General features: G+C 40.3%; 2 protein-coding genes across 3 annotated transcripts in view; one reads left to right on the top strand and one right to left on the bottom strand.

Moving 5' to 3' along the window:
• The window catches only part of pccb (propionyl-CoA carboxylase subunit beta), a 45,707-nt gene extending 43,281 nt beyond the window's left edge, over positions 1-2,426 (bottom strand). Inside the window, exon 1 of one of the 2 annotated variants that reach the window (XM_067995502.1) lies at positions 2,140-2,426. In XM_067995502.1, coding sequence (XP_067851603.1) covers positions 2,140-2,217 — 78 coding nt within the window. In that variant the 5' untranslated portion in view covers positions 2,218-2,426. Of the gene's footprint in view, positions 1-1,264; positions 1,535-2,139 lie in introns of those variants that run through there. The other variant, XM_067995501.1, reaches the window with a different exon arrangement.
• Positions 2,129-15,649, top strand: LOC137331597 (E3 ubiquitin-protein ligase MSL2-like). Its single transcript, XM_067995500.1, has 2 exons — positions 2,129-3,112; positions 12,216-15,649. Exons 1-2 carry the CDS (start codon positions 2,863-2,865, stop codon positions 13,844-13,846), a joined length of 1,881 nt encoding a protein of 626 aa, XP_067851601.1. The 5' UTR covers positions 2,129-2,862; the 3' UTR covers positions 13,847-15,649.
• Positions 15,650-25,188: the final 9,539 nt, after the last annotated feature.

A 25,188-nucleotide genomic window follows, 5' to 3' on the forward strand; every position in this document is an offset into this window, starting at 1 on the left:
TGTGTCGTCAGCAAACTTGGATACATTACACTCGATCCCTTCATCTAAGTCATTAATATAGATTGTAAATAGCTGAGGCCCAAGCACCGATCCTTGCGGCACCCCACAAAAAGCAGCCAAAAGTAACTTGTGGTTGTTTAAAAACTATTAGATTCTACATTACAGAACTAAGAAAAATTTTTGAATCATGCAGCTCTAGGAATATTTTGCAATGTTATGGTTCTTTAAAATTTGCTGTATGATGCACAGCCAATGAAAATATGATGATTGAACACAGCACCAAAAAAATAAAATACATGGGGTGAATAATGAATAGATGCTTAAATATATTTATTATAGGGAATTTCTTGCAGAAAAACTGCAGTGAAAAAAGGAATGTAAAGTACCAACCAAGCCAATCTGTTCAATTGTAAGAGACGGCATCCTTACTTTTGCAAGGAACAAATTGTCATTACAGGAGTCAATATTAGGAGCAACCAGGAACAGAGCACATTCTCATTGGTTACCCTACTGCCTCTACAAAACAAAAATCTTTAACTTGTATTTCCATTTTTAATTTGAAATACAAGCATGTGAATTACAGTAAAGAATTCTTCTAGTTTGTAATAAACATAATTAAAACTCGCAAACAAGTTACGCAACCATCTTGTGAAGCATGTGGCCTATTGCTGGAGAAAATGCTCGTATAACAAGGTGTAATTTATTAAATGTTAAAAGCTTGAACACACAGAATTTTACTAAAATCTAGTTTACACCATCATCTGGTGGATGGTCACAATAAACCTCTAACTTGCCAACAAAATAGTTGACGTGATTTTGGAGCTCTTCCACACACACCAAGGATAGCCTCTCACTTGGGAAGAGAATGAACGAAGCCCCCACAAAAGGTGAGTTAGGCTGTAAACTAATTTAAATACGATTTAGCTCCACTCGTTTGTCCCATTAATTACCCTTCACCTCCTTTTGTTAGGGATCATGATGACACACTTTGGTCAACAGAAGGGGTCTGCAAGACCATCGTGACGGGTTACATTGTTTAACTGAAATATAAGTGATAATTCACTGCAATCCGGGATTAGTGACCCTGCTGTCCAGCCTGTGGGACAGGACTAGGGTCCCCACCAGACTGGGGACTGCATCGCAGCTCCTTGTAATGGCGAGGTTCACAGATTAAATAGAAGATAAAAGCTGAACTTAGTTTTTTTAAATTGTCCAACAGTTCCAATCCGGTAAAACACTGCCACGGATGATATCTCGAACGTACCCTCTTGTGTTGGGCATCTACCCTGTGTTGACCTCCTCCCAACATCGCCCTTTGAGACCTCCTCTCGATTCTCTCCTGCACGGTCAAGTTGCTGACTGAATACCATCGCCTCCGCTCCTCGGTAGCTCTGATCGCCGCAGAAACAGATGAAACGAATTTACTAACCCGCAACCCGCCTGTCAGCAGCCGAGAGCATCTTAACACCGCTATGCCGGCCGCCATGATCCTGAATGAGTTTCAGGCTCCCGGCTTGGTTAACACACCTCCGATCTGCGGCACATCAGTTGATTGGCACCCCGGACAACCAATCGGTTTCTCAGCTGCGTCGCTGGAGACGATCTCAGCCAATGAAATAGAAGAAGGCGGGCTCAATGATAGCAGGATAGGTTGCGAGGGCGGTAAATCGAACATGCGCAATGCGTTCTTTTTTTACACGGTGGGCGGCTTGTCTTCTGGGAGTTGCGGTTCTCCGGGAAGCGTTCAAATGATCGCGCTCGCCATCATCGCCCGAAGAAAACTACAAATCCCAGCGTGCCTCATTAGCGAGCCCAGCCCGTTCACGAAGGACCTCGATGGTTACCATCATTATTGGCTGAGCGGCTGTGCACGAGCCAACCAGCCTCCATATAAAAAGGGATTAACGCCAGTCGGACATATAAAATCCAAAAAGCATTGCGAGTGCAAAGAACGGGAGGCGGTTTCAAAACATGGCTTTATTAAGACAAAAGTAGGCAAATAAAACTTAAACCGAAGATAATTATTTTTGTGCCTCAACCTGCAGAGAAAAAGTGGAATATAATTGTCAGGAACAATTCAACGTTTTTTTTAAAAAAAAATGAAAACGATCAGGCATTTCCAAAGACGCTTCGTATTACCTTCTTTTTTCTTCCAGTCACGTGACTGGTGCTCGAGCTCTTTCCGTTTTTTCCTCTTAAAACGAACGTTTCCACCATTTAAAAAAAAATCGCAGCCCGCTCCCACTGCCTCTCGCGCGTCCTCCCGAATCTTAGGTAGAATTTAAACAGGGGGCGGGATATAACCGGCAGCGGGCAGCCTGCGACAGAAAGAGAGGGGCACAGCCGCCGCCGCCCGCCCGCCCGCCGCCGTGAGGAGGATGGTGTCGATGTCGGGGCGGGTTGCGAGGGATTGAGCTCTCCCTTCTCTGTCGTTCGCACGCTCTCTTTCCTCTCTCACACCCCCCCCCCCCCAAACCCGGCTTTCCCTCTCTATCCTCCCCACCCGCCTTTCCCCCCTCTTTCCTTCCCCCTCCCTGGTGAGGGGGTGAAGCCCAAGGGCTGCGGGAGAGAGAGAGAGAAGGAGCGGAGGCGAGTTCTCGCGAATGGCGAGAGGTGCGCGGCCAAGGCCCCCTGTGCTCGAGTTAACCAGTAGGTGCCGATCGCGAGAGGGACGCGGAGCCCGGAGCCAGTGCAGCTCGGATGGGGACGCCACTCGCGGGTAGTAGGCTCGCCGCCGCCGCCGCCGTTGTTATTATTATGGCTCTGGGAGAGGAACCGAGCCGCCGGAAACTACAGCACGACGAGGAGCAAAGCAACAGCAACAGCAGCAGCGGCGCCGCCGCTGACACCTCGCTCTATTAAATGGACGTTGGCAACGCCGCTGAAACTGGGCGTCGGAGAAAGAGGAATCGGAAATATTCTCGTCGGCGGCAGCATCGACACAACGGCCTGGCCCGCTCCGACGCCGCCATGAATCCGGTCAACGCCACCAGCCTGTACGTGTCGACCTGTCGCTACATCATGCAGTGCGAGCCGCAGGAGCCTGGCTCCTTCTCCGAGCTCTACAAACTGCTGCCGTACCTGCGCCAGTCCCTCTCCTGCTGTGTCTGCGGTGAGTGTTTATAAGCACCAAAATAAAAATGAAATGCAAAAAAAAAAGCAACGAAGGCACACGCTGTCTTTATTTTTATTGCAAAAGGAGTGTGTGTGGGGGGGTGGGGGGGGGGTGAGAGATCTGTGAAATTATATAACGAGCAGTGCGCTCCTCTCGTATTTTTAAGTCTGATTTTTTTAATCTCTAGTGCATGTGTATTATGTATGGAGGGTTTGTGCATTGCACCAGAGGCCTGTTCTGCTCACCACCGTAACTACATCTGAATTCGAATTTTTAAAAAGCTTTTCGATGCAAATTGTAGATTGTGCAAGTTCGATAGTAAATGTGTGTGTGTTTTTGATCTGCCTTTTTCTCCTCGAGTGCAAACGGCGTAGTTTTTTACCCCACTCCTCCTCTTGTGTTGAGATGTATCCTTTGCATTGCAGCAAGAGGCCTGTACCGTTTACAGTACTAGGGGAGCAAATCTGGAATTTGCGTTCCTTATCGCAGAAACCCGACTTGAGTTTCAAATCTTTAAGCAGCACAATTAGATCAATGTTGTTGTGCAATTGTACATTGGTGTTTAGGAATATACTATTTTTTCCCCTTCCTAGCTGGGTAAGATTTATCTTGCATTGCAGCAGAGGCCTGAACTGTTTACAGTGTTGGTCCCAACCGTGCGTTTTTATGTTTGCCGAAAACGCTGGTTTTTTTCGCGATTAATTCAATACAGTATTTTAAGTGATCACCGTACGATCGGATCGTTCTTATCAGAATCACAAGAAGGCTGCATTTATTAATTGCACTTTGTGTGATGTGTTTTTCACTGTTTGCATCGCAGCAGAGGCCTGTCGTGTTGTCAAAGCTGTTGAATTTAGCGTTTTCACCCATAACTCGACCGTATTAAAATGCCTTTAAAACTAGAGAGGTTATGAGGCTTCAGTGCGGCTTAAACAGTTACTGTATTGATTAATCGTTTTTCGTTGCAACAGGTCTGTACTTTTTTATAATATCGATCACAAACACAATTTGTAATTTTGCTAGAAGCCTGTAAGTATAAAGATGACATTATTATTTGAGTGTCCTTTATTCACCGAACACCCAATTCATTTGTACCGGTTCTTTGTGCATTTCTATCTGTTGTAATCCGAGATCTCAAGAAAAAAGATTGTAGGTTGGTAATTTGCATTTCTCTGGCTTGAAAACAAAAGTTACCACGTGTTCGGGGAGATCGATGGTTTCATTACCATGTAATAGTATGTGTTTCTAGATAGATGATTTCTATTAATCTGTGATTCACTTGGTTTTTAATGTGGAGCAACATCATTAAATTAGATATGAATCTGTGATTATTGACATGTTTAAGAATCCAAGAAAATGTTTTTTTAAATGTTTCCCCCATTTTCTTTGCAATTGACCCCAGCTGTTGTTTTGTATAAATTTGAATGGGAAGCCTGGTAGTTTCAAATCCCCGCGTCATTGCGTCGGCGAGTGTTAGCTCCTTTTATAATTTGCTTACAAACTGGAGAATCGTTTAAAGTAATTCACTGCCAGTTGTTACCAATCGTGGAGATATCTTCGTTGAGCTTGTTTTATTAAAAGTTGCAATTTTGCATTAGTTGGCCCGACAAGAGGAATAGGCCCACAATCCCGGGACGCTTTTGTATTCTGCCCAAAAGTAAACACGCGCACGTGTTTGGTGTGAGGCTTCGATCTAGAGACGCAGCAAGTTCACCCAGTGAGCAACTCGGCTCCCTAATAGGGATCCATTACTTTCAGTCGTCCCCCTCCCCTTTGATTTTTTTAAATGTCCATATATTCGATTTAATTCCTAAAATTACATTAAAACCTCTGTCCTCTATATTATAAAGTTTGGACGACTTTGTTGTGTAGAATGGTTAATCTGACAGTTTTTGAGGAACTTGAGCTATGGTTTGATAAATGTCATACTCTTCATTGTATCCCAGCCTTCATAAGACGGTGTATTTACTGATCTTTTGAAGTGATTGAGGTATAGAAAAATAGACCCTCGAAAAGTGTATATTGACAGTTGTTCCCATTTATTTTCCTGCATTCTTTCATTGATTTACGTGAAGGGTAACTTTTTGTATTGAGGAGGAAAATTCTCCCATTATTATTATGCCGTTTGATTTCCGATAGGCCTTTTTCAATTCATGTTTAAATTTGTATGTATCTTTTCAAATATGTTTCTATTTGGGCCTCCCAGTAACCTTTCATCTGTTCTTCACCTCTGTGACTTTTTAGAGCAGCCAAGGGTGACCTGCCCTCTGCTTGAAACATTTTTGTTCTTGTAGGGAAGCCTCTGCTAGGTACTCTACTGATCACAAAACAAAAATTGGGATTCGTTGTGTGGGATCGGTAGGTGTACACCTGAATCCTGACAATCAAGTGGCTGTTTGTTGGAATACTAACTTGCTACACTGCCTAATGTTGGATGCTGATTCCTTATTGCACTAATTGGGTCTTATCTAGGCACTTTTAATGCACAAAAGATGTCACTTTAAGCCAGAGGAAGGTGTGTTTAAAAGTGGATTTGAATAAAAGCCCTGCAGAGCAACGATGGCTGTTTTGAAGTTTTCTACATGGGTGAGAAGTGTTTTTTGTCTTGCATTATGGCTCTTGCAGTTCAATCTAAAGATAAAGACTACTTGCATCAAGTGTACTGAAATTAAGGGCACACTTGGGAAAGTTCTCTTTTAAATGTTATTTATATGTAGAATTTACTATATAGCCATTATGAATTAAATTTTTAAATAGTAATAAAATACCTTTTTATTAGCATTTAAGTGGCCGTGGTGATAAATACTCCCTAGTGTTTGACATTCGTTTCAGCTAAATATGAAAAGGCAAGTATGTTATAGTTTTGTTGAAAGAAAAGTGTGGTATCATAACACCCAATTACCATAATAGTAGTTTTGGTAAATGGTTACGGTAAAATACAAATGATTGAACAAAGATGAAAGAGCATCCAAATGTGAGTTTTAAATAGCTTTTACCAAAGGGCCAGAAGGAGGGGGTGGAAATTTAAAAGTGACAAATTAAAGAAAAAATAGTAGTCATAGAAGAATCATAGAATCATAGAAGTTACAACATGGAAACAGGCCCTTCGGCCCAACATGTCCATGTCGCCCAGTTTATACCACTAAGCTAGTCCCAATTGCCTGCACTTGGCCCATATCCCTCTATACCCATCTTACCCATGTAACTGTCCAAATGCTTTTTAAAAGACAAAATTGTACCCGCCTCTACTACTGCCTCTGGCAGCTCGTTCCAGACACTCACCACCCTTTTAATGTAGGTAATTGTTTTTGGGCCCCGAGTGTGCTTCCAGTGTTTATGAATAGTTTAGTTTATTTTTGGACTGTGGCTTCTGGGATGTAGGCTTGTGGAGCGTATTGTTTGAATGAAGCCAGAGATTTGTTCCCGATGGTCAGTTTTGTTTCCTTTACCCTTGGATCCATCCTGGTGCACAGTGACATGCTGCTAAATCCTCAGTGAGACCCTTGGCTATTGCTCTTGATTTCGGCCTATGCATATAAAGTATGTGAGATAATACTTTGGGTAACTGTGTTGCAGTATGTCTGGTTTTTGATTTATTTCCTTCAACTTGTTACATTCATGGAAGTATTGAGAGCAGTTTTTTTTAGGGGTAGGTGAGTAAGGTTTAACTATCGGGAGTTGCAGAAAAGTTACACCTCCAAGCCCTGTTTCCAACTCTCCAACCACTTGAGGGACAGACAGTGTTGGATGAGAAAGCAAGAGACACCACTTTACATGGCGTGGGGGGAGCAGAGAGAGACCCTCATGCAGTGTGTGTGGGGGGGTATTTTCACCACCTCCTTTCCTCCTTTTCCCCTCTCTTTCCTCCACCCCCCCCCCCCCCCCCCCCTCAGGTGCCCTATCTAAGTGTGAGGATGGTGTGTGTGCACAAGGGCTTCAGCCCCAAAGTCAACAGTGGGAGAGATACTTGGCTTCTGAATTGAGCAACATGAGGTGGGTGCATTGTGCCCTGAAGGGAGGAAGGAAAGCAAAATAAGGTGCTACATTCCTGCGTACTTAAACCCTTTACGTTTTATGTGTGATCAATGTCAGGGGACAGCACTAGTTTTTCTTTAAATAAAGTGAGGTAAGAAACTTCATCCCCTTGATACATTATCTTGCTGGAGTTCAAGTGCAGTAAAATGTTTTTGAGATTTAATTTTTTAATAATTCTGGAGGAGAATTCCCACCTTCTCTCATTCATACATTGGATAAGCAGTTTTTGTAAGAGATGGCTAGTTGGTTGGTGGCTGATATGGTTTATATGTCTGCCTCATTGTTTGGGCGCCGAGCTCTGGGCAAAGTGCCAAGAGTCAGGTCATTTAGTATGCATTAGGGAAAATAGCAAGGATAATCTGCAAAATGTGTATGCAATTAGTCCAAATCAGAAATGACAAAGAGAAAATGTATCCAGATTTACTTCCTGCAGTTGAGATTTTTTAAACCAATCTTACTACATTTCCCAGTATTCTATTTACCCAATATTTTTAGTGCTCATATTAAGAATCTTGGGATGTAAATATAAATTTGGGTGATTTTTAGATTAGTAAAAGTTAAGATTGGGTACAAATTTGAGATTTTGAAAGTTGAAAACAAAAGTACCTTCAGTGCTATTGACACGATACTCAATGACAGGATAGTGACAGTCATAGCAAATGTAAGTGACCCTTAACATTTAATTTAATACCAGAAAATAGTTCATTTTAACATTAAGAACATAAGAAATAGGAGCAGGAGTAGATCACCTCTCATTCTTCTAAACTCCAAAGAATATGGGTCCATTTAACTCAATCTCTCCTCCCAGGAATCAATCTAGTGAACCTTCGTTGCAGCCCCTCAAGCAAAAATATCCTTTGTTAGGTGAGGAGACCAAAACTGCACACAATACTCCAGGTGTGGTCTCACCAGAGCCCTATATAATTGCAGCAAGACCTCCTTACTCTTAGCCTTTATTGCAAAGGGATAGGAGTATAACATACCATTTGCCTTTCTAATTGCTTGCTGTACCTGCATGTTAACTTTCTGTGATTTGTGTACAAGGACACCCAAATCCCTCTGAATACCAACATTTCTTAGTCTCTCACCTTTTTTTAAAAAAAATTCTGCTTTTCTATTCTTCCTACCAAATTGGATAATTTCACATTTCCCAACATTATACTCCATGTGCCACCTTCTTGCCCACTCACTTAACCTGTCTATATCCCTTTGCAGCCTCTTTGTGTCCTCCTCAGAGCTTACTTTTCCACCTAGCTTTGCAATATTGTTTTAGGAGTAAATACCTTACATAAGACAATTGATTTAACAATCCTGCAAGACTTGCAGTAGACTTTCACTAGATCAGCTTGTTGCAATATTAAATGAGATCTGTAACGCATCTTTGTACCATAGAAATGAGGCTATCTTGTGAGCCATTGAAGAAACGGTGTTTTATTTGGTTTTCATTACTGAGACTCGTGTGAAAAGCATTACATCATAGGTTGTAGCATATTTTTGTTACCAAGGGGGGGTAACAATGTTAAATGATGTGGAGATGCTGGTGATGGACTGGGGTTGACAATTGTAAACAATTTTACAACACCAAGTTATAGTCCAGCAATTTTATTTTAAATTCACAAGCTTTCGGAGGCTTCCTCCTTCCAACAACGTTCACCTGAGGAAGGAGGAAGCCTCCGAAAGCTTGTGAATTTAAAATAAAATTGCTGGACTATAACTTGGTGTTGTAAAATTGTTTACAAATGTTAAATGAAACTACTTGAAGATTTCTGGAATAGGGTCCTAGAAAGATACAAACAGGAGTAAGCCGTTCAGCCCCTCAAGCCTGGCTGATCTCTACCTCTATTTCATTTACCTACCATTACTCTATTTCCTTTGATATCCTTACCTAACAAAAATCAATCTGTCTTGAAAATTTCAATGGACTCAGCAGCCACAGCCTTTTTTTAATGGGTGGGGGGATTTCCAGATTGTAACTATCCTTTGTGTGAAATAGTGCTTCCTGATTTCACTCCCAAATGGCCTAGCTCTAATTTTAAGAGTATGTCCCCTTGTTCTGGATTCCCGCACCAGAGGAAATAGTTTATCTGTATCTACCCAAACAAATCCTTTTATCATTTTAAAGATTATTAGATCAACCCTCAACCGTCTAACCTCAAGGGAATACAAGCCAAGTTTATGCAACCTGTTGTCATATTTTAAGCCCTGGTATTGTGGTGAATCTGCGCTGTACCCTCTCAAGGCCAATATATCTTTCCTGAAGTTCGGTGCCCAAAACTGAACGCAGTACTCCTTGCATCTTCAAGTGATTGGCAATTGCTATTTCAGAGTTGGAAAAACAAAAGTTTAGTTCGAAGTTGGATGGTATTCTGCCAGTGTTCACTGACATCTGAGAATTGAGTTATAATTTGTAGTTGTTGATTGATGTAGCAGTATGTGCAATCATTTTCTTTTTACAAAGAGTTGTTTTGGGTTTAGCTGTGTGGTGCACTGCCTACTGCTGTACTGTTAATGTGTTTCTCTTTTTTTATTACATGGTTCAGAGTTATTTAGAGGAACCTAGGAAGTTCTGAGGTTTTGTGGCCAACTCTTACTCTGTTGTACTGTCTAGCACCTGAACTAGAAAATTGTAGATGAAAGCAATTAAGGTGAGATTACATTGTTATGGTAGTTACCAGCACACAACACAGCGCTGTTCTAAAGACCTGATGCCAGACTTTTCACTGTGCAATAGTAGAATGTCTTCAGTCATGAGTGAGTTAAGTGTTTATAGTGCATATTTAACTTGCTTTATTAGGAGGTATGTACTCGTCTTTCAGACAAAGCCAGCTGTACCAGGTTTTGGAAGATATTGCCTGTTGGTGAGGGGGCAGTGATACAAAGTTGAGTTAAAAGATGAGCAATGCTTGGGATTTTATCACTAAGGAAACAGAAGACAGCTTGGAAACAAGATAATGTAGTAACAATTTGTTTACTGGCACATTTCCTACTCTATAGGTTTCCACATAAGAAAGCTGCAAAAAAAAAAATGTTTTTAATTTTTTGGCCCATCTTCTGCTCTAAAATGTACCCAGCAAAGTGCTACTATCAATAGCAGAAATGCTTTAGCTTTTTATCAGTTGAGAAAAAACATGCCTATCCCATCTCTTTCATTTGCCTGGTTTTAATGAAACGGAAATTCAGTTCAGTGTGCAAACACCAAACAATTTTGTTACATCTTTAACGAGAAATGGATTTGTCCGTGCATTACTTCATAAAGTTAGCCTGTGATGTTCAGCAGCTCCATCTTATTGCATTAGTTTCAATGTCAGCTTCCAAATATATTCTATAAATTGCAGCAGATACTCCTTATTTTTTAACTTTGACTGAACCCTTGCACTATGATCAGACATTGATTAATGTATCCCTGATGTGTTTACTCAAGACGCTGATGTGGAAGTCCCGGGATGTTTTTGCTTATGCTTACTGGGCAGCCAAGCAATAGCACATTTCTGTCCCTTGTGAGGAACAATACATTTTAAGAAAATAATTTCAAATTTTATATTTAAATTATCATTTCTTGTAAAATAGCTGGTGTACTATTGAGTTTGAATTTTGAACTTTATTATGTAATGCTGCAGTCAGTTTGTGCTTTGCTCGATATCATGTTGCACATCATTACACGTTTAATAACTGTTTATTTTCTCTGACTCTATGTCCATATTAGATCAGTTTTGCAAAACAAGTGTTGAGAACTTAAAGCTGGAATTTAAATAATTTGTAGCAGTCTTGGGCATTTTAGAATGGCAGTAAGTAATGGATGTGATACTAGTCAACCAATTGGTCTCGTTCTCTTGTTTAATTGATTCATTTGAGCAACTTTCTGGAAATCGTCTATGACTGAAGCTATTGGGGGAAATGCCTGATATTTTGCAGACTTCAGTAGTTCTGCAAATCGGGGCTTGTGGTCTTTAAAATGTATGGATACCCAGTGTACATTATTGAATTGCCACTGTTTTAAGCAGGTGACACTGAAAAGAAATGTACAAGGCTATGTTTAACGTGGGCAAAGGCAAAGATTAGCTTTTTGACTTTAAATTGCTTTATTCACAAAAGAATTGTTTATGCATTTAAATAGCCCATCTGTTCTCTCTTCCTCACTCTTTCTATGTTGTAATTAGCCTAATGCTGTAAAAGTTCTCAACTGAATGCATAGTTTGTAGGTGAGCATGCGGATGGGGTGCTAATTGAATGTTTGTCACTTGGGTGTTGGTCATGTACTGGTATTAATTTCCTTCCCTATGATTAGCAGGATGTTCCCCACACACTTCTCACCTACAGCTTATCTCTCCAGTTCCAAAGTGCTAGTATAGCTTCAGGTGCAAAATGCTAATTACTTGACATAGCAAACTACAATAAGAGATCTTTATTCACAATCAATGAAGGCAAAATGTGAGTAGGAAGTAAGAGTATAGGGCAAATGTTATGAGCTCTTGCCACCCTATTAAAAAGGAATCTGATTGGCATTGTAATCGTGGATATGAAAGCCCACTTATAAGACATTAACAGTAGTTCTGGTACAGGAAACAGTTGACTGAAGAACTACACATGTCTACCCATCGAATCACTTACTAACATGGCACACTAGAACCATTAATGTTTGTGACTTTTTTTTACATGCACTGTAATCACTATAATGCTGAAGGCTGTAATCTATAAATTGGAATAGAGCTGAGAATTGCTTGAGTGACAGCAGATTCTTAAAAAATGTTTCAGCAGCTACAAAAAAGTATCAACTTTGTTTAATGGCAAAATGTAAATGAATACATTTCAGAAAATTTTATCTTCTTCCTTCACCCTGGGAGAAAATATATTTATCCAATAGATAGAGCCATGGGAATTGTTTCTGTGAGAAGTAATGTATCAGCAGTTTGCTAAAAAAAAATCGCAAGAGATAAATTGTCTTGAAAATAGCTGGGAAACAAAACTGAAGAAAAAGCTTCAAACTTTAAAAAAAAATACATTACTGAAGTTTCAGTAGTCTTATCAACAGTAGTTTACAGATATTAATACTTTTTTTCTTTTACAGGAAACCTACTGAAAGATCCAATTGCTCCTACAAATTCCACTTGCCAGCACTATGTCTGCAAAACATGTAAAGGTAAAAAGATGATGATGAAGCCCTCCTGTAGCTGGTGCAAAGATTATGAACAGTTTGAGGAAAATAAACAGCTGAGCATCCTGGTGTGCTGCTACAAGAAACTTTGTGAATATGTAGCTGAATCCCCAATTTCACAGCACCTAGCTACGGTTATGGATGGTGCCCCTGACATCTTAACCCTGCTGCAAGAGGGGCTATCGTTAGACGAAGAGAGGCAGGGGACTTCTGCTTTGGCCAGTGCTTTAAATTTGTCAAATTCCCCAACCCCCTCAACCTCGGAATCCACCAGTGACCTGGAAATGGCAGCAACACCTCAAATCATTGAAAACATTCAAGACAGTGAGCGAGTTTCAAGTAATGCTGAACTGACCTGCTCTAGTATCAATGGGTTGCCTGGTTGCAATGGACTTTCAGCTGGTGAATTTACTGTAAATATTATTTCTTCAGAAAATTCAGAAAGGCTCAATACATCCTGCACTGGGGAGGACTTCAAAAATAGAGACATTTCTGACAGTTTGCAGACAGTCAACGAAGCAGTTTCTTGTAGTAATGTCGATGTAGTGGGAGTTGACATTTGTAGTTATGGTGAAGACATAAAGCCTATTGGTTCTTTGTTATTTACTGGTGGACATGTATTTCAAGACTTAGAAACTGTTGCAAACAATCTTGAGGCCTGTAGCAATTATTCACAACCTATTTCTGAGGCAAGTGTACCCAATGGACCTCTTATAGATGCCAAACCCATCTCCTTGCCTCCTAAAAGCAGTATTTTTGTTTCTAGCAATGCACCCCCTCATGGTATTCCCTGTGTAGCAGCAACACCTAAAATTGTACGGGTGAATCGGAAGCGATCTCGATCGGAGAGTGACAGTGAAAAAATTCAGCCCCTACCTATTTCCAGCATTATACATGGCCCACCATTAGGGGCTGCTGCTCCTGTTCCTGCCAAACGAGAGACCAAGTTGTCCACAGCAACTGTAGTCACAGTGCCAAATGGGGGCACAATAAAAGTGGGCAAATCCTTGCTTGCGGCCAGTAAAAGTGTTAAAAAGCACGCAGAACATGGAGCAAAGAAATCGCACTCAAAAGTAAAGCAGGGAACAACCAAATCTAAAACTAAAGAGAAAGTTCATAGCAGTACTGTAATGCCTGGTAGCCCATCAAAAATAGCATACAAAAAACCCCAAGAGAAGAAGGGGTGCAAGTGTGGACGTGCTACACAAAACCCAAGTGTTCTTACGTGTCGTGGGCAACGTTGCCCTTGTTACTCAAATCGCAAGGCCTGTTTGGACTGCATTTGCCGTGGTTGCCAGAACTCATACATGGCCAATGGCGAGAAAAAGTTGGAGGCTTTTGCCGTGCCCGAAAAGGCCTTGGAGCAGACCAGGCTTACTGTGGGCATCAGCCTAACCAGCATCAGCAATGCGGTGCGGAATGCAAGCACGAGCGCAAGTGTCATCAATGTGACAACTGGGTCGCCCATACCAACTTTCCTTGCTGCCAGTCCACACGACGACAAAAGCTTGGATGAAACTATTGACTATAGATATGAGTGTTAGATTGGAATCGATCTGGTAGACCTTGGGCTTGTCCCTGTTCATGGGGTTGGCTACAACTTTAAGGCAGCTATAGTTCTGTTTTTGGGGGGGGGGGAAATCTTAGTTGAACTTGCCGTAGTGCTTTGGGTATAGATCACTTGAAGTAAATGTAAATCATCAGGCCTGGCTCCAAAAAGGGAGAATAGGTTAATTTGTTGAATAAGATGTAATTAATGAACTGTTGCAAGTGGTTTATACTGAATGATCTTTGGCAAGAGAAATTTGACCTCATTGTTGCTGCTTATGCATTGTGCATAATCGCAAAAGGTTAAGGTGTAATTTAAAAAAGCAGAAAATGGTGAACTACAGTACGAACAGTTTAAAAATTACATGTAGAATATAATGTCACTTTTTTATATGCAGATTATTTTTGTGTTCTCTAAATCAAAAAAAAAACATTGGTTTTGTTTTATTTTGGTAATGTCATTAGATGACCCAAGAATATATTTAAAACAAAATGCCTCATTATTTTCTAATGACTGCATTAGCATGGATCAGTTGCACAAAGCAAAACACTCCCATTACACCTGTGTAGTCACAGATTCAAGTAGAAATGAGGATGACACTTTAGACGCACATGATATATATTTTCTTCCCTCAGGTCTGCTTGCTGTTTCATTAGGAGAACCATCTGGTGCTCAATATGTAATTCTGTCATGAATGGTGGTTGCTGGAAGACCCCACCCCACCCTGCACATGCACTTAGATGCCTACAATTGGAGAGGGTGTTGGAGCCATGTAAACGGAAGTGTGTACAGATGAAGTTTATTGAGTCGGCTGAGTTGTGCACAAGTGTCTGCTAATCTGGCCAGAAATATTTTGTGCAAGCATTTCTCTTCGATATCTGAGGGGCTAATTCTATTATGAATTTACAGAGGTGTGTAATTTGATACTACGCTGAATGCACTCTACAGCTCGCCACTGTCTCCAGTGGTGATATGACAAGCAAAGCGGTGAAGAATGACATTTATTCACCCCCAAATGTGCATATTATGGCAGTGCCTCTGCATTACTGACTATCTGCCATTGGGTAGCATAGCACTTATTGTGTAGTACTATATTTACAAAGTGCACCCGTGCCTTCTAGTGCCAGAAAGTTAGTACTGCAACTGACAGTTAAATGTCAGCATGTCTGAAAAAAGTAAATGCTATATGTTTTAGCCACATTGGCAAATTCAGGTTTCACATTGGCACAAACCCAGCTGAGTAACAAAACAACCAGCACCTGTGACTTAATGTGCAATTTGGTCCACATGTTCATATAAAATTGAAAGGAATAAATACCATAAATTTTACTAAGGCACTTCAGAAATGGGGACTAGTGCATGTGCTCTTCTCTTCCCCCTCATCCCTTTTTTTTAAAAAATCCAGTATTTTATCATTAATAATATCTCTTAATCCCGTTACATGTGTCAATGTGGCTGAACTGCTTGTACCACTGTCCACCATTGTAATGATGTATATGAAATTACTCCTCAGCCTCACTTCTGGTTTGGCACATAGCATGCACAACAATGGTTACTCACATAGTGTAAATGTGCAGGTAAACTTTCACATGCAGAAAGAGATCGAATGGCACCTTTTTGTTTTTATAGTGTAGCTGGTGTCATTTCCTGTGAATGTGGTCAAGTAGCGTTTTGAAGCCATAGGAATAATGTGATGTTTTGTGTCCAGTCTGTACTTTAATTTTTTGTTTTTCCCTTTTTTGTTTTGCAAGAAGAATTGAAAACTATTTTTGATAATGAGAGTAAATGGTGGAAAATGCTTCTTCAGTTTTCTTGTCTTTTTTGGCACCTACATTTTTTAATTTTTTGACGTCCGTGGTAGATTAATGTCTTAGCAAAGCTATGTTTCTTTGTATTTGTGTAATGTGATTTCTGTATGCTGACCAAAAAAATTCCATGAATTGAGTAGGTGGTTAATCCTAACTCTCGCATGAACTCTATGCTTGCTGTTCAAGCATTAAAAACAGAAATACTGGTATATAGCCACAAGAAAGTCCGTGGAACCATTTCATGACATTTCTGCAAAGCTGTGAAGCTGTATTAACACTGTTGTTTTCCTGTTACTCGTGGTAAAAGTTGGTGCAGATTCCATTGAGGAACCTTGAAAAAAAAATTCCTTAATTTTTTTTAATGTTGGTATACTCACTGCCACTTTTCCGGAACATGTATGAGAAAGTAATGAATAAATACATTAGTTTTATACTACTCTGGTTTAGCTATATTCAGGTTGCAGTTGTTAAATTACTGTATTGGCTGAAAGATTCAAAATATTTGTGTATTCTAGTATATCTGATCAGTGGCTCTGTTACGAGCTTTGAAAGGAGATTAAATAGTCACTTGACTTGCAGCCTAGTACCTGCAAGTTTTTATTCTGGATTGGCAGGAAACATAATTGCTGTTAGTCAAAAAGAAGTATGGCAGACCAAAAATGTTTTAAAAAGGGGTGTCACCTTCAGTACTCCAACTATTTCTGAAAATGAAATGATTTTTTTTCTTGAAAATTGTTATCCTAAAATAGTTCTAAATTGTGAGTCTGACGGCAGTGTCAGGAATTCTGTGTTGAAGGAGTGCAATGGAGCTGAATTAATATAGGCAGAGATGTAGTCATTAATTGAGGGTGCTTCACTGTCATTTCAACTAGGCTACATTAATTCAGCTCAATTGCACTGTCAGATTGAGTAGCTCCTCATAACAGGAGCCCATAGATGATACTAGCCCTGACTTGAAACAATCTCAAAATTAAAAAGTGAAAGGACAGTCTGTGGAGCATTAGTCTGCTACGCCATGGCAGTGGGAGAGCAGTAGGCTAACAATCTTGACTGCTGCTTGGGGTGGGGGGTGTGGGGGGGGGGGGGGGAAGTGCCAGGTTAGTTGCCAGCTACTTCCCTATGGGGGGGGGGGACACACATCAAATAACAGCCCCTCCCACCCACTCAACAGTGTACATTGGAGGCTTCCTGTGATTGGTTTACCTGCTTCTTAACCACAGGTTATACTTGGAAATGAGATTCATATCCTGAAAAAAAAATTGAATTGATGTTTTCTTCATCTGAAGTTGCTGACTTTTTCTGAAATATGATTCCACAAGGGCCAGACCCATCTGGTATTTCATCCAAGCAGTCATTCTTGACTGTGAGTATCAACAGTCTATTTGACTGCAGACGGCATCACAACTGAACCTAATATGCATGCTCTCTCACTTTTCCAGCAGGGGACCCTGGATAGTGATAGGAATGGTATTCTCTTTTTCTTTTTCTTTTCTCTAGCCCAGAGCAATGAGCTTAATTGTGGTTCCCCCAACTGCTGCCTCAGCTGAGATCAATTAACTTGGCACAGACTGAGAATTAAACTTGGGACCTTTCCCTTTGCTCACTAGACCATCAGAGGGGGTCGGAGCCTCAAAATTCCTGGGAGTCTGCTCCATCAGCACTTATGGTGGAATGGAACCCCCCCTCCCAACCCCAGGCCAGAAATCCGAGGACTGAGTCATTTAAATTACGAGGGTGGGTGCATCAAAGACAACTGCCCTGATCCACCGGTCAATGTCTGGACAGCAGATCGGGGCTGTTCTGACAGTTGGACCGTGATGCCCTTCCTGGGCCAAAAGACAAGTTGCTGGTAAGTTTTTTTTTCTATGGGTGCAACTTGCAGGCATTTTTAAAAATTAATAGATCATCTCTGGGATTGTTACCTTTTTCTCTGGGGCCTCTGGGAGAGGTGGTGCAAGTACCCCTGAGCCTTTTTAAGGATTGAATTTCCCAGAGAAGCTTTGGAGCTTCCAAGCCACAGCCCCTTAGCACACAAACCTTGACCCGGTGGGGGGGGGGGGGGAAGAAGAGAGAGAAGGAGGGTGGAAGGAAGAAATTTAAAGGACCAGTGCACACAGGGTGAAATCCCAACATATCTGGATCCTGTCCTAAATTCCTGCCTTCCCCCACTATGGTGAGGAACATGGAAGTCAAGCTTTCCACCCTCTCTGGCCCCAGAAATTTTAGGTCCTGGATTTTTATCTTAATGCTTCATTATGACAGTTTATAAAACTGGAAAATTTGTCAAGTATATTATGTTACAGTAGTTTACTTTGTTCACCACTGTTTTCTATTAGTTTGAATGTTAGTGGAATACTAAGTACTGATTAGACCTAAAAGTTTGGTAAGTCTTGGATGAAGTCCACATGTCATTTTGAATCTGAGTACAGGTTTCATTCAGATGCAACTTTGATCATTTTATAAGGAGTTTGAAAAACTGCAATCTACAAGTTGGAGTGACTGTTCAAAATGCATCAGCACTTTAAAAATTAAGCAATTAGAAGTCTTACATTTAATTAAAGAACTCATAATAGACTTTTTGATTTTAAAGGAATAATATGCTGTAAATTATTCCAGACTGCAAAAAAGTAGCTATTGGGATTGTTAAATATAATAAGCTGCAGCGGTGTTTAAAGCCCTGAATTCATGCCAGTAGCTGTTTTATTTGTTACATACAGGAAAATCTGCTTTGGTATTGTTCATGGGTCATCCAGGACTTATCTCTGTATCTATGTGTTGGTATATCTGTATGTACATGTTTATAAGGAACTTTGCCATTTGCAAATTGGCTATTGTGTTTGCCTAAAAGAACTTCTAATGACTACACTTACAAAGTAATTGGCCACAAAGTTCTTTAGGATGCCCTGAGGATGTGAAAGGTGCCATATAAATGCAAGTTCCTTTTTATACACAATATTCTGTTTTAACTGTCTCCACCTGTTGGTCTTTTCCTTTTTGTATTCTCTTTCCCCATCCCTCTCTTTTTGGAAAAATGCATGAATGGGTCTGACCCTCAGTATCTATCATGCATGCTTGAGGAGCACCCAATTTCAAAGGCAGGATGGAGCGACACCATTGAGGGGTGTAAGCATTTTGAAATCAATAGATAGGGAGCCAATTAAGATCAGTGAGCACACAGGCTATAGGTGAGCAGGATAGACTCCTTGTGATATAATTCTGGATGAATTACAATTTGTTTAGGGTAGAAACTGGTGGTGAGATTGTCTCCACCCGGTTCAATTTCTCCAAAGATATGGATGACTGTTTCCGTGGCGGTGATGTAAGGATGGCAGTGATATTGCGGAAATGGAAATAGGTGGTCTTAATAGACTATATGTGGGGTTTAAAGATTAGTTCTGGATTTGTCACCGATGCTTCACACTGTTTAGCAAGAAGCTGGGGAAGGGGATGAAATAGGAGCTAGGGTCTGAGGTTTCTAGTGAGATCAAATAGGATAGCTTCAGTCTTGCCAAAGGTTGGCCTTTGGAAAGAAACAGATTTGTAAATGTACAATACCACAAAAGACCACATACACCACCCATCAGTGTTTGACGCCATTGGCATTTGGGGGCCCAGTCAGCATGTGTTGTGTTTTACTGCTAGAAGCGTGAACTGGGCCCTGCACCCTTCAGTTGTGCTGCTACCCGAGTCTAGCTGTTAATCAACAGGACCTAGTATTTGGCCCTTGATGCTGCTTTTAATGCTAATAACAGTGATTCTGACCTATATACTGCAGATGGAAATTCTCACCTACAATATACAGAGGCTGGAATCACTTCCATTCATGGTAGGAGTGCTGCTGAGGAATGCCTGGCCCAGTCTGTTAGCAGCCAGACTCTGGTAGAAGAGGGAAGAAGGTCAACAGATGGCAATGTAAGGGAGGGTGAGAAGCTGGCAGCAACACTTTGGGTAGGATGGGAGAGACGCTGACTTGATTTGGGGATGAGGATGGAGAGTGCTAGCATTAACTGGGGGCGGGAAAGGTGCTATCAGTAACAGGAAGGGAGGGGAAGAGAAGAGTGCCACCTGGGTTGGAGGGGGGAGAAGAATGCCAGGTTCAATTTAGTGGGGAAGTGATGGAGAAACCTGCCAGTATGAACTAAGTTTAGAGAAGGAGCGTCCCTGTAAAAGGGTAATGTGTTGAACGGGGTAGGGTGTATCTAAATTAGGATTGAGGAATTGAATGTGGGAGAGTGACTCTTGAGAGAACTTTTAGGGAAGCAATGATCTGGTTGGTCATTTCAAAATCCAAATGTTGCTTTAATTTTCCTTTTTAGATTAAATGTCTGTTGAGAAATATAAAAGTGCTTAAAATTAACCAGAATGCATAATTATTAAACATTCACATTTTTGGGGGAGTATGCTCCTGACATCTTGTCTTCCCCAGAAATACACCATCAATATGGTCTTTGATCTGATTTTCCCACTTCAGGCTTTCATGTTTGTATTTTTTCCCTTCAATGCAAGTGAAGTGTTGTGTTTACTGTACCTACAACTTAAGTTACAAAGTACGTGTAACTGTTTTTCACATGTCATAGGCTTATAAATAGGGCCATTCCTCAGTTCTCTGGTTTTGTGGCTGTTGGCTTTGTTGAAGCTGTTGGTCTGCTTTTGCTATTTTTCTAGGTTGGGCTGTATGTAAAGCAACTGTGAGGGTAATAGTGTTATTTATATAGCTGTATATTCAGCTGGTCATAAAATAGCGGTGGCTATAGCCAGTTTGATTTGAAATTGCAGTCTTTCAAGTGATTACATTTCTGTGAATCTCTTGAGTATATCTGTATAGTAAAGTTACTTTTCTCAAATACTTCAAAAAGTATGACGTTTTCCTGCTACTGTCAGGTAAATATATGTGGAGCGCACAGTTGATCCAAAACTTTCATATGAATTTTATTCTTATGGGAAAACACATCATAGTACGTGGTACTGTGAAGTTTTCAATGTTAAGGGTGTCACACCTTGCCTGTCATGTAGATTCAGCCTGGTATCCCACACAATACGTTCTATTGTACAGATATCTGGCCTGCTTTTTCCTTCATTACAATAGTGACAATTCAAAAGTAATTAATTGGCTGGAGAGCGCTTTGGGACGTCCTGAGTTTGTGAAAGGTGCTATAAAAATGCAATCTTTTTTTCTTAAGGTTTTCTTTAAGAATATTCATTTAAACAGTGTTTTGGACTTTTAAAAAATATATATATAATTAGTAAATTGAACTTCTGTGCCTGCTTTAGTACTATCTTGATTTTTCCTAAACTGATTTTGTTTTTCTCACAGGTAATTTATTTAAAACATTAATTTTCCGCTTTCCCCACCTGCTGTTAAAGGTCAATAGCACCCCTGGTTGAGGCCTTGCTCTGACTACTGCTCTCTTGCTGATTCTGGCCATAATAGAAGATTGTATCCTGCTGGAATTCTTTCAATTCTCTTTATTATGAAATGATTTTTGTGTCCAGTCAGGCACTTTCTTTTCTTACAATTCGGGTCAGTCTCATGTGCGTCTGCCTGCTGAGCCACCGATTCTAACGATTCCTGCTGTTGCTAGCTACTAGATGGTTCTTGCCATTTTTAATTTTCATTCTTTCACCACCCCCCCACCCCCTTCCCTGTTTCTCAGCAGTAATTTATTTGGCTGGCTGGCCTGCACTTTCAACCGCCCCTCCCCTTGCTGTGTTTATACTGTCACCATAATAGTCCTTGATCCTAGTCTGGCTGTGTTTTGTATAAAATTTTAAAGGTTCTTCCCTAAACTTGGCCTCTTGCATGCCTTCAGCTGTTACACCTAATCTGATTTTTGCTCTGTGCAGTTGATTCTATTTGTAATTTTTAAGGCTAATGTTTTCTGAGATTGGGCCTCCAAGCGCCACCCATAAACTCCTGCCTGATGCACCTCACAACTCCAGAATACTCCTTACAGGACATCTGGCCTCTCTGCTGTCAATTCATTTTTAACTATCCCTTTCTCTTCTGCAATCATTCCTCCCTTTCCTCCCCTCTTTCCCCCCCCCCCCCCCCCACTAACTTTTAATATATCTTTGGGCCATTCCCAGCCCTCCCCTTCTCTTTCTCCACCCCCCAACCCAACAGATGCCTCCAGGGTACACCCTTGCACACATTTGGTCTGTACCCACTTTTTTTTTAAAAAAGGTTTTTTTTTGTTCTTGAGATATTATTTCTCTGTTCCGACACTCGAGCAAGTCTCTTGTTGCCCACCATCAGGCCTCCGGGCTATTGCTGACCACCCCCAGTTATGGCTGCCATCTCCCAGGAGATTCTATTTGGGGCCTCCAGTGCCCTCTCTTGGAAGCATTTGACCTCTCCCTAACTGTTTCTTCAGAAATATCTTTCATTTTATCATCTATAACAATATATTTTCACAATCATAATTTGGAACTTTTCATAATTTTTCACTTAATTACCCATTGAATTTGAAATATACAATTTTAATTTTCAATTCTTAAATAGATCTTAATTTATCTTGCAACTAAGTTTTTTTTTAAAAATAACATTGCTCAGTTATTTTCTTTTTTTCCTGTAACATTCTGTAAACTATTTCCATAATACTCAATAATAACCATTTTCATATTTTAGTGAGTCAGATTTGGTAAATCATTTCAATTTTGTATTCTATATAATATCTTTAGTTATTTCTATCATTTTAGAATGTTTCTAATTACAGGTAGCTTGGTGTTTGAGGCAACATGAGAGCTTCACAGGCGAATGATGCCACCTTGGCTTTGGACAAGATGCTATGCAATGGACATCAACAACAGGATATCAGCTACACATGAATGATAAGACTCTGTTCTCAGACTCACCTTGGGCAAGACTAGTGAAGATTGACTAATAAATTCAGCAGCAGGAAAATTTCTACTTGAGGGACAGGTGTATACCCAGTGTGTGCCTATGGTGCTGCTGAAGTGCCCTGGGAGGTAGAACAGTTGGAATTAGAACTACATTGTAATTAAGCACAAAATAAATCAGTGTTTTAACACGTTAAAGAAAAGCTTTAGTTTAAAAATAAATTAGGAACTTCAAGAAAGGAATACATCTGAGCAAGGGGTTGGATCCCAACCTCTTATAGGAGCAGATCTTGTTCATGCTTATTTTTGTTCATTAGTTGCCATTCCAGTTTGTAAAAACTCCTACTTTTGTTTCGGGGCTTTCACCTGAAGTGCCAACAAAGTATCAGACTTTTTTTGTTATACGTTCAGAAATGTTCAAGTTCTTATATTTACTGATCAGATTTCTATTGTATCTGCTTAGTTATATGATGAACCCTTTTTTTAAAAGGTAATTTGTACCAGTGTCGTCCCATTTCCCTTTGTATCTCCTGGTTAGGTTTCTCGTTCAGATGGTGAAGTTTTGGGGTACTAACAGTTGTGAATAAAAGTTTTGTTGTGCTTTTTTAAAAAAAGAATCTTAGATCCTAACCCTTTACGTTTCTGCTATCTAAAATGATTTTGAACCCTTGTATAATTTCACTTGTTAAAAGCTTTCTAAAAGCAAAAACTACATATAAGGCTTGTTTGTTAGAGGAGCACTCTCTCGGGTGTACACTCCTAAGTGACATCATGCTCCATTGACTGACCTATACCCAAAGATCACATACATGCCAATGTACAACTTTGGGGTGGGTGTGTGTGGGGGGGGGAGGGAGGAGAAGCTTTAAATAATGGCTTATGATCAAGGCCACTACTTCAAGGTGACTAAATAAGTTAAATTCTTCTTCATTATAGTGAATTTTAGGCTTTTCATTAGAATTTTGTTTTTCTGTGAAAACTAAAATCCAATCAGAAAAGAAGCAGTTAAAATAGTACAGGGACACGTGTATTTATCATAATTTAAGCTGCAGCTATATCCAATGATTCCCTCGGCTATATTGTAGGGGAAAACAGCAATATACACACACGCAATTTTGCAGTGGTGCATTTAGAAATTTTGACTCTTGCACACTTTAGTGTATTTTCCAGCACATTGCAGAATATTGTAATTCAGCATTTGGAACAAAAAATGTTACTGCAGTTTATATATATATATATGTGTGTGTGTGTGTTTTTTTAGAGATGCACTATTCAGTTTTAAAGCAGCTACTGAGTTTAACTTAGGCTGCAGAACAATTTCTAAATTTGGTATTCCTGTCTTAGAGCTGCTAACATTCACTTGCTGGACATACCTGCTCAGGAGCTCCTTAAATCAATCATAATACATTTGAGTTATCTCTTCTTCACATACACAATGTTTCAATGCTTCTGCAGAAGTGATAATAAACAAGGTTTTCTGGGGCAATTTTTGAGGTCCGGTAAATCAGTGGGAATTGGAGACACTGCACAAGTGATGCGAACATGGATCAAAGATGCTGATCTTGATGTGAGTAGTTGGCAGCTGTGTGCAGTGATCCAAGCTACACTCCCAAGTGCAGCCTGGTGCAGCTTCAGCATGACTTCTGGGGCTTTGAACTCAACTGATTTGGCAATCTAGCCCCCAACATCCTATTTGTTTTGTTTATTGCTACCTCACACAAGATGAAATTTGCAGTAGTGAATTTCTGACCATGCTGGAATCACTTTTTCTACATAGGTGAAATCATCGAAGTGTTCACAGAATTACTGTTATTACAAAATAAATAGATTGTCATTTTGTATCTGTATAATGCACAGATGGGCTCAGAAATTAGAGAGTCGATGACCATTCATCAAAAAGGTAAGTTTGTTTTTAAAAAAATATTTAACTGAATGTGGAGCTTGGAGTAGGAGGAGTGATTCTCCGGGCTCCACTGCAGTGCTGATGACCATAGCTGGCTCACAATCGCCCGCCCCTTACTGCTTCTTACCCCAGGACCTACTCGAGGCTTGCTGGTGGCGACGCAACGGCCCAAAATCAATGCCGATTTGCTGCCGAACTTCCAATTTTAGGTCTAGGTATTCAATAAACAGACGTTCAAAATTCAACCCCGATATGGTATTGATTAGAATGTGACAGCCATTCTGTTAACAATATTTAAAGTCAGAGTTTGTTCTCGTTAAAGTGCCTAATTATGCAAACCCTTGAATTGCATTTAAAGGGGTAGAATGACATATTGGTAAAAATGGACTAATAAGAACTAATATGCAAACATACAATAGTTACATTTGAGCAATTGTCATGTTACTGCATTCATAAATACAATAACTAATGCACAGTACTCCAAGTAATGACCCTGGGAATAGACATATTTTAATACTAGATTTAAAAGTGCATCTCTGATCAGAGTTTCCTAGAATAGTACTTCAATAATGTATATAATTGCTTCATGCATTGCCTGTCCTTCATAGATGAAACAGATTTTCCATACTATTGGATCTGGTGGTAGATGTGTGAATTACAGTAAGGTAGAAGTGACTTGTCATATTGCACCCTGTATGCGGCGGGGTGAATCTGATATACAGACTCCAGGAAAATTCAGTTTAAAATTTAAAACATTTGGCAAAAAAAGTCAACTTTTGCATAACC

Source organism: Heptranchias perlo, chromosome 13 (assembly GCF_035084215.1).
Source record: "Heptranchias perlo isolate sHepPer1 chromosome 13, sHepPer1.hap1, whole genome shotgun sequence".
Classification (NCBI taxonomy): Eukaryota; Metazoa; Chordata; class Chondrichthyes; order Hexanchiformes; family Hexanchidae; genus Heptranchias; species Heptranchias perlo.

What these genes read in the sequence shown, in the direction of transcription:
- LOC137331597 (XM_067995500.1), top strand. Translation starts at nt 2,863, where the DNA reads ATGGACGTTGGCAACGCCGCTGAAACTGGGCGTCGGAGAAAGAGGAAT. An exon ending in CCTCTCCTGCTGTGTCTGCG is followed by an intron (nt 3,113 to 12,215) that starts GTGAGTGTTTAT and finishes TTTCTTTTACAG; the next exon opens with GAAACCTACTGAAAGATCCA.